This window comes from Engraulis encrasicolus, chromosome 3, assembly GCF_034702125.1.
Source record: "Engraulis encrasicolus isolate BLACKSEA-1 chromosome 3, IST_EnEncr_1.0, whole genome shotgun sequence".
Taxonomy (NCBI): Eukaryota; Metazoa; Chordata; class Actinopteri; order Clupeiformes; family Engraulidae; genus Engraulis; species Engraulis encrasicolus.
Window position 1 is genome coordinate 5,288,136 of NC_085859.1, and position 10,000 is coordinate 5,298,135.

A 10,000-nucleotide genomic window follows, 5' to 3' on the forward strand; every position below is an offset into this window, starting at 1 on the left:
TGTTACTAGTTTACAAAATGATTCAGGGTTTTTGGCCAGATGTTTGAGACCCTAAGCTGTTGGGCCTTCAGCGGTTTGTCCCCCTGATAAAATTTGAAAGTCCAAGTGTTGAAAGTGTTTTAACTCGAGATGACAATAATAATAATAATAATAATAATAATACTTTCGTTTTATATNGCGCCTTTCAAAACACCCAAGGACGCTACACAGAGTGTTGTGTTGGGAAGTGTGAGTGTGTGTGCGCGTCAGTGTGTGAGCGTGTGTGTGAATGCATGTAAGTGAAAGTGCTTGTGGACCTAGCAGCCATAATCCTCCAGGAAGAGATGTGTCTTAAGGTGTTGCTTAAAAATAGCCAGTGAAGGGGCATTCTGGATGTGGTCGGGCAGATTGTTCCAAAGAATGGGAGCAGCAACATGGAAGGCTCTGTCACTGGTGGCCTTGAGCCTGGTACGAGGGACGATCAGCTGGCCCTTGGAAGAGGACCGCAGGGATCTTGAGGGGTCATAGGGGTGAAGGAGGTCTGTGAGGTAGTGGGGTGCCAGACCATGGAAGGACTTGAAGGTTAGGAGGAGGACTTTGTAGGTAATGCGTGACAATGGCAATGGAAGCTTGGGCTTGAGGGCCCCCTTGACTGTTGGGCTCCTGGGCCTGTGCCCAGTAGGCCAGTGCAGTAATCCGCCCTTGCCAAGCAAAGTTATACCATATGAAACCAAAGGGTGTATTTATTCATTTATTTATTTTAGATGAGCATGGTTTTACTAGTGGTGTCAACAATAATCGATGTGGCAATGCATCACAATTCGGGGGCAGGGCAATTAAATTAAATGCGGCAAGTCTCATAATCGATGCGGCATTTTTTTTCAAGTTTAAATTACTTTCATGCATATTTCCGAAGCAAATAAATGAAGCACTTCAAACTAAAGCATTGAAAACTGTAAGACTGATACAGAAAACAGCCAATAAAATGCTATTCAGTATCTGACCGCTTGTATTGACTGATGAAAAATTTGCTTTGCTCTCAGTGGAAATGTAATGTATTGCAATGCATTGTAGAATCGAATCAAATCGAATCGAATTGCTACCTCCCGAATCGCAATCTAATCGAATCGTGAGGGCAGTGCCAATGCACACCACTGGGCTATACCATATGAGATTATTTATTTCTTTTAGACGAGTGCATTGGTGGTAATTGATGAGGCCGGGTGTGGCTGGTGACAAGCGAGGAGGCTGGACAGGGCAGGCAGGGATGCTGTTACATAGGCCTTCTGCATCTCTCTCTGTGTGTGTGTGTGTGTGTGTGTGTGTGTGTGTGTGTGTGTGTGTGTGTGTGTGTGTGTGTGTGTGTGTGTGTGTGTGTGTGTGTGTGTGTGTGTGTGTGTGTGTGTGTGTGTGTGTGTGTGTGCGTCTGCATTTGTGTGTGTGTGTGTGTGTGTGTGTGTGTGTGTGTGTGTGTGTGTGTGTGTGTGTGTGTGTGTGTGTGTGTGTGTGTGTGTGTGTGTTCTGGACATGGTTGCTGTTACATGTATGTGTGAAATCAGATACAGATGATGAGCACATCAGGAAGCAAATCGGGGGGGGGGGGGGTATCAGGAAGAGGAGGGAGTGGGGGGTATCAAGAGGGAGTGGGGGTATCAAGAGGAGGTGGGGGGTATCAAGAGGGAGTGGGGGTATCAAGAGGAGGTGGGGGGTATCAGGAAGAGGTGGGGGGTATCAAGAGGAGGTGGGGGGTATCAAGAAGAGGTGGGGGGTATCAGGAAGAGGTGGGGGGTATCAGGAAGAGGTGGGGGGTATCAAGAGGGAGTGGGGGCAGGATGAGGAGGGTGGGGGGTATCAAGAAGAGGAGGGTGGGGGTATCAAGAGGAGGGTGGGGGGTATCAGGAAGCAAATCGGGGGGGTATCAGGAGGGGGTGGGGGGTATCAAGAGGAGGGTGGGGGGTATCAGGAGGGGGGTATCAGGAGGGGGGTATCAAGAGGGGGCTATCAGGAGGGGGGTATCAGGAGGTGGGTGGGTGGTATCAGGAAGGGGGGGGGGGTATCAGGAGGGGATGGGGTATCAGGAGGGGGTGGGGCCGTGGGGGTATCAGGAAGAGGAAGGTGGGTGGTTACCATGGCTGATGTACCCTCAGAGATATTCTAGACAGAGATAAGTAATTCGAGTTCTTTTCCGTTATCCACTTTATGTCGGGTGAACGCCCCTTTAGGAGACCTTCGGTTAGGAGACCTTCGGAGTCTATATCCATTTTTTTGAACATTTAGGGAAATTGTATTGTATTGCAAAATGCAAATGGCAAAGTATTTTCTCAAAATATTTGAATGGCAGTTCACTTATAGATGATGGGATTTCATCATTATTTGGCATGACCCAACAGTCCGGGCTCATTGGAGTTATTGCATGGTGCTGATGATGCCCTCGCTAGTGAACTGCTATAAAAGAGACTGCTAATGCGATTTAATGTGTAATGCTAATTGTTGTTGGCCGTGTGGTGTGTGTGTATGTGTGTGTGTGTGTGTGTGTGTGTGTGTGTGTGTGTGTGTGTGTGTGCCTGCATGCGTGCGTGCGTGCATGAGGGGGCTGGCCGAGGCATTTCATAAAATTTCAGTGTGTGTGTGTGTGTGTGTGTGTGTGTGTGTGTGTGTGCTGTGTGTGTGTGTGTGTGTGTGTGTGTGTGTGTGTGTGTGTGTGTGTGTGTGTGTGTGTGTGTGTGTGTGTGTGTGTTTCATGTGCTGTGGTCCAGGGTGAGGGGGCTGACCGAGGCATTCTGTATCCGTGACAACTAAGCCAACCTCCACACGCACNCACACACACACACACACACACACGCACACAGGCACACAGACACACACACACACACACACACACACACACACACACACACACACACACACACACACACACACACACACACACATAAACACACGCAGTCATGACATTTTAGAAGCTCTTCCAGCTTTCCCATCCCTCTCTCTCTCTCTCTCTCTCTCTCTCTCTCTCTCTCTCTCTCTCTCTCTCTCTCTCTCTCTCTCTCTCTATCTCTCTCTCCTTCAGTGTCCTCTTGCTCTCTCCCTTCTTCTCTCTCTCTCTCTCTCTCTCTCTCTCTCTCTCTCTCTCTCTCTCTCTCTCTCTCTCTCTCTCTCTCACACACATACACACACACACACACACACACACACACACAGTCTGATGTACAGCTCCACGCCTTTGTTGTTTTTCCGCTACAACACCCTTCGAGGCAGGAAGACACACACACAGATATGCAGACACACACGCACACAGATATGCAGACACACGTACACCCACAAGCAAACACACACAAACACACACACACACACACACACACATAGGAGGCCTGAAGAAAGACACAAGAAAGAGAAGCAAGGAGGAAGAGGAGAGGAAACACTTACTCTACACACACATTTACTCAGTACACACCCTCTCTCTCTTCTCTCTCTCTTCTCTCTCTCTCTTCTCTCTCTCTTCTCTCTCTCTCTCTCTCTCTCTCTCTCTCTCTCTCTCTCTCTCTCTCTCTCTTCTCTCTCTCTCTCTCTCTCTCTCTCTCTCTCTCTCTCTCTCACACACTACACACACACACACACACACACACACACACACACACACACACACACACACACACACACACACACACACACACACACACACATGCCAAACTTCTTCTGAACGATTATGGCAAGAATTTGAGTGTCGGTTTGGAAGACGAGCTGTACCTCTGGGAAATATGTTGCTCTGTCTGTCTGTCTGGATGTCTGTAGACTGGCCTGTCTGTCTGTCTGTCTGTCTGTCTGTCTGTCTGTCTGTCTGTCTGTCTGTCTCTTTGTGTGTCTCTGCACACTGGTCTGTTCGTCTGTCTATCGGTCTGTCTGTCTGGTATGTCTGTCTGTCTGTCTGTCTCTCTGTAGACTGGCCTGTCTGTCTGTCTGTCTGTCTGTCTGTCTGTCTCTGTGTGTCTCTCTGCACACTGGTCTGTTCGTCTGTCTATCGGTCTGTCTGTCTGGTATGTCTGTCTGTCTGTCGATCTGTGCGTGTGCCTTTCTCTCTGTCTGTCTGCCTTTTCGGTCTCTGTCTGTCTCGCCCTACCCTCCTTTTATCCTCAGACTTGTATCTCTCTGTTTGTCACTCTGTCACTCACTCACTTTTTATCACTGACACCCTCTCTCTCTCTCTCTCTCTCTCTCTTTTTTATCTCTTCTCCTGCATTTAGCTGTGCTCTACTGTAGATCATTGAGCCATTGAACACAGACACTCATCTGTGCGTCTCCTCTTTGAATGCTGTTTCTCTTCTGAGTGTGTGTCTTGTGTGTGAATGCTGTTTCTCTTCTGAGTTTGTGTCTTGTGTGTGAATGCTACTTCTCTTCTGAGTGTGTGTCTCGTTTCCAAATGCTGTATTTTGTCTTCTGCACATCAGTCACATTATCGTCATTATCTTCATTTTGAGGACTTCAAGACTTCAGCTCAGTGTCAGGAAATACGGTACTACTGATTCTTGCTCTCTCTCTCTCTCTCTCTCTCTCTCTCTCTCTCTCTCTCTCTCTCTCTCTCTCTCTCTCTCTCTCTCTCTCTCCCTCTCTCACTCTCTCTTTCTCCTCCTCTATCTCTCCGTTCTGCCTGAGGATATTAGTTGACTGTGTGCAGTGTATTTCTATCCTCTGGGGAGACGCTGCTGTCCTCAGCTCATTCACACAGGACAGTAATTATATTATTCCCTCTCCATCGCCTCTGAAGATCCAGCTGTCAAAGTAGCCGCCGTCACCGTTGCTGAGGCGTCTTTGTAACGTGTCTTGAAGACTTTTCCTAGTCTTCTGAAAACTTTTTTTTCTGAAGTTGCCAAGTCTTTGGACGCATCTTCAAGACTTTTTTTTACTTTCCCTCTGAGGTTCACAGCTGATGTGCAACTGCTTCTATTTACCCAGAACTTTTTTTTCACCTGGTAGCTCAAGCCTTTGTAGTATGATCTTGAAGAACCGCTCTGGATAAAGACTTTCTGTAACTCTTTCTCTGTATTTTTCAGAGACTGGTACTGTGTGCTGGACTCATCGTGCTCATTCCCGTAATATTGAACTCTTTGCATCCCTAAGTAATATTGTTGGACTCATTATATTCCAATGTGACTCTACTTGAGGCTTTGTATTTTTTCTTTTGACACTCTTTGACTCCTTGAATTCCTGCGTGACTTTACGGGACTCTTGGACCCTTTATAATCATACTGGGTGCTGAGTGCCTCGCGGATGTACAGTGTGTGTGAATCTGCAGACGGTGGCAGTTAAGTGTGACTTCCTGTACTCATTCCTATAGTATTGGACTGCTTGTGTTCCTTAGTGCCACTCCTGAGCTCCTAGTATTCCAAAGTGACTCTGTGTATTTTTCCGTGACACTCTTGACCTGGACTCATTGACTTTGTGTGACTCAAAGTGTCTCCTGGACTCTTCATAATCCTGTGTGGCGCTCCTGCTCGGATGTACGGTGTGTGAATCTGCTGACGGTGGCAGTTTTAGTGCTCTGTAATGTCCTTGTTGTCCTCGTCCTCGTCCTCGCCCTCGTCCTGTCTGGCGGTGCGAGCGTCATCGTCGTTCCTCCCGGAGCCTGCAGTGTATCAGTGTATCAGCCTTGACCCTTTGGTGGAGTGTGACGGTGGGAGGTCAGCGTTGTTATCCCCGGCTGGAGCATCTTGTCCTGTACTGTAAGTCCTGCTACTAGGTGTGACTTTACCGAGCCCCACTGACGTTTATCCCCGCTCAGCCACCGTGTCATTATTCCCGGAGCCCCGAGCACATCAGTGTGTCAGCATATCAGTGTATCGTGACCACCATGTAACTTTCTCAGACTGTCGGAAGTCAGTGTTGTTATCCCTGGAGCATCTTGTCTGGTCTGTCCTGCCACTACTGGGTGTGACTTTTCCGAGCCCCACTGACATTCATCCCGCTCAGCAACTGTGTCATTATTCCCGGAACCCCGAGCGTATCAGTGTATCAGTGACCGCCATATAACTTTCCCAGACTGTCGTAAGCCAGCATCTTCATTCCTTGGAGCATCTTGTCTGATCTGTTATGCCACTACTGAGTGACTTTTCCAAACCTTACTGTCATTTATCCTTTCCACGGTGTAGTCAGTCCCCGACTGAGTAACTGCCCTGTAACTCTTGCACTCTCTGAAGTCTCCGTCTTTATTCCTGGATCATCTTGTCTAGTCCGTTCTGCATCTGTGTGCGACTTTTCTGAGCCCCACTGTCCTTTATCCCGGAGCGCCTGGTTTGGGGGTGTGACTGTGGGGGATCAGTGTTACGGTGTGAGCCTCACTGAGCGCTGAGCATCACTGAGCTTCCTGTGTCCGGACCGTCATCTCTCTCTCTCTACCTCTCCCTCTCTCTCTCCCTCTCTCTATCTCTGTCTCTCTCTGCCTCTCTCTCTCTCTCTCTCTCTCTCTCTCTCTTTCTCTGCCTCTCTCTGCCTCTCTCTGCCTCCGCCACTCTGTGTGAGTGACTCTTGGGAGGTGAGTGTCAGTGTCTGCCGTTCATCCTGCCGGGCTGGGAGGTCCGTCTGCCTTCAATGGACTTATTGGACCGCTCGTTCAGTGCCATTGGACCGCTCGTTCAGTGCCGGAGCGTTTTTGATCTGGGAGTGTGACTGTGGGGGTCACTGTTGTCTGCACTGGAGGGACCATTTAGTGCCGGAGCATTTTGGTCTGGGAGTCTCTCTCTCTCTCTCTCTCGCTGTCTCTCTCTCTCTCTCTCTCTCTCTCTCTCTCTCTCTCTCTCTCTCTCTCTCTCTCTCTCTCTCTCTCTGTCTCTCTCTGTCTCTTTCTCCCTCTCTCTCTCTCTCCCTATGATCAGGGGAGTGTGACTGTGGACTGTGTGAGGTCGCCGTCTTCACTGGACCGCTCGGTGTCTGTCCAGCCGTTAATCCCGGAGTGCTGAGTCAAGTCGGACTCCAGTCCAGTCGGGGTCAGAGAGTCGAGATCCGCTGTTATCACTTCCTGGAGTGTTGGGCATCCTATTTCTGGAACTGTTGTGGTTCTTTGCCGAAGAGTGAAGCAGCCGTCGTCCTCTGGGAGTGTGAGACTTGAGGAGGTCACTTTGGTTATTCCTATACGTTGAGTTTTCCATTCTCCTGTGTCTGTCCGGCCAATGTTAGGAGAGGGACTCTGTGAGGGTGTCAGTCTAGGTACTGTCGAAGAGTTGAGCATCCGTCCACCCTCCGTCCACCCACCCTGGCAGTGTGGGACTTTGGGAGGTCAGCGTGGTTATTCCTATACGTCGAGTCTTCCTTTATCCTGTGTCCATCCTGCATGCCAAGGAGACAGACTCTGGGGTGTCAGTAAGATTACTCCTGGAGCATCCAGCATCCTACCACCCTGTATGTGGGACTTTGGGAGGTCAGTGTTATTATTTCAAGGAAATGTGAGTCCAGCATTCTCTGTCCGTCTGTCCTGTCAGCCTGGGAGAGGGACTCTGTGTGGCTATTCCTGAAGAATTGAGCAGCCGTCTTCCATCCTGGCACTGCTGGGAGCGGGACTTTGGGAGGCCAGTGTCATTATTCCCGGACGGTGATCATCCAGCGTCCTGTGCATTTCATGGGAGTGGGATTCTGGACTCTGGGGTGTCAGTTTTGGGTTTTCTGAAGAGTTGATCCTCCGTCCACCATCCGTCCACCCACCCCGCCAGTCTGGGGTGTCAGTAAGATTATTCCTGGAGCATCCAGCACCCTGCATATGGGACTTTGGGAGGTCAGTGTCATTATTTCCAGGACATTTGAGTTTTCCAGCATCCTAAGTCCATCTGTCCTATACCAGCCCGGGACGAGAAACAGACTCGGGATCAGTGTAGTTATTTCTGGAACGTCCAGCAGCCTGCCACTGCACGTGTGTTTGTCTTCCGGAGTGTTCAGCATCCTGCCACAGCAATGTATGTAACATGAGTCTCTGTCAGGGGTGTCGTGTGATGTGATTAATCCCGTAGTGTAGGCTGCTGTTCAGCATCCTGCCAGTCTGACAGTGGGGCTCTCAGTGAACCCTCTGTGTTACTCCTGCGAACTCTTGGGGTCACTCCTGCAAACTCTTGGGGTCACTCCTGCAAACTCTTGGGGTCACTCCTGTCAACACTCAGGGTCACTCCTGCAAACACTTGGGGCTACTTCTGCGAACTCTTGGGGTCACTCCTGCGAACTCTTGAGGTCACTCCTGCAAACTCTTGGGGCTACTTCTGCAAACTCTTGGGGTCACTCCTGCGAACTCTTGGGGGTCACTCCTGCAAACTCTTGGGGTCACTCCTGCCAACACTCAGGGTCACTTCTGCGAACTCTTGGGGTCACTCCTGTGCCCTGAGGGTTGACCTTCCAGTGTGCGTCCGGCCACTCTGGGACCGGGACTCTGGGAGTGGGTTAGGTGGGGGGCGGTGGTGGTCAGTGTTGGGAGCCTCACACAGCATCCTGTGTCGATCCTTCCACTCTGAGAGTGCGGGGGTCAAGGGTTATTGACCCTAGCGTCCAACTTCCTGTGTGTGAGGGGTCAAAGGTGAGAGGTGAGGGGTCGCGATGAACGAGTGTCGACAGGAGTGCCAGGGTGAGCTGGAGAAGGTGCTGCGCTGGTTCTTTGGACTCTTCACAGGGACCTTCACGCCAGGTACACACACACACACCTTCACGCCAGGTACACACACACACACACACACACACACACACACACATATACACACCTTCACGCCAGGTACACACACACACATACACCTCTACACACCTTCACGCCAGGTACACACACACACACACACACCTCTACACACCTTCACGCCAGGTACACACACACACACCTGTACACACATGCACACACATCTACACACACATCACACCAGGTACACACACACACCTGTACACACACACCTGATTACTCTTCATTATCTCTTCACCGGGACATACACACACATGTATACACACCTGCACACCAGGTACACACACACACACACACACACACACACACACACCACACACACCACACACACACACACACACACACACACACACACACACACACACACACACACACACACCTGTTCACACCTTCACGCCAGGTACCCACACACACACACACACACACACACACACACACACACACACACACACACACACACACACACACACACACACACACACACACACACACCTGTTCACACCTTCACGCCAGGTACACACACACACACACACACACACACACACACACACACACACACACACACACACACACACACACACACACACACACACACACACACACACACACACACACATATACACACCTTCACGCCAGGTACACACACACCTGACAATACACTATTCCTCTCCTCCTTCTCTCTCCACCGGCACCATCACTGCAGGTACACACTACACACTGTTCCTCACCCTCACCTGACACCTGTCTACATCTCTAATGCTCCCATCTCAGATACACACACGCCTTATTACACTTGCTCTGCACTTGCTCAGCATCTGCACTTGTTGTTCTGTATATTTCCTGTGGACTTTGTTTCTGTTAGTGATGTTGGCTATGATTATGTCCTCGATTGTAAGTCGCTTTGGTTGAAAAAGTGTCTGCCAAATGCAATTTATTGTAAAGTGAAATTTGCAGTAACTAGAATATCCAACTCTAATGGAGACCAACTGTGTTGAGTGGAACATTAGTAAACCTCCCTCCCGAAGCCTCATACAGTATCGGTAGAACGTTAGTAAACCTCCATCCCGAAGCCTCATACAGTATCGGTAGAACGTTAGTAAACCTCCATCCCGAAGCCTCATACAGTATTGGTAGAACGTTAGTAAACCTCCATCCCGAAGCCTCATACAGTATCGGTAGAACGTTAGTAAACCTCCATCCCGAAGCCTCATACAGTATTGGTAGAACGTTAGTAAACCTCCCTCCTGAAGCCTCATACAGTATCGGTAGAACGTTAGTAAACCTCCATCCCGAAGCCTCATACAGTATCGGTAGAACGTTAGTAAACCT

General features: G+C 49.6%; 1 protein-coding gene across 1 annotated transcript in view; it reads left to right on the plus strand.

Moving 5' to 3' along the window:
• kcnip3a (Kv channel interacting protein 3a, calsenilin) overlaps positions 1-10,000 on the plus strand; it is a 206,924-nt gene that overhangs the window by 60,348 nt on the left and 136,576 nt on the right. The window contains exon 3 of the mRNA XM_063194648.1: positions 5,267-5,269. Within this exon, the coding sequence (XP_063050718.1) occupies positions 5,267-5,269 (3 nt within the window). The remainder of the gene's footprint in view (positions 1-5,266; positions 5,270-10,000) is intronic.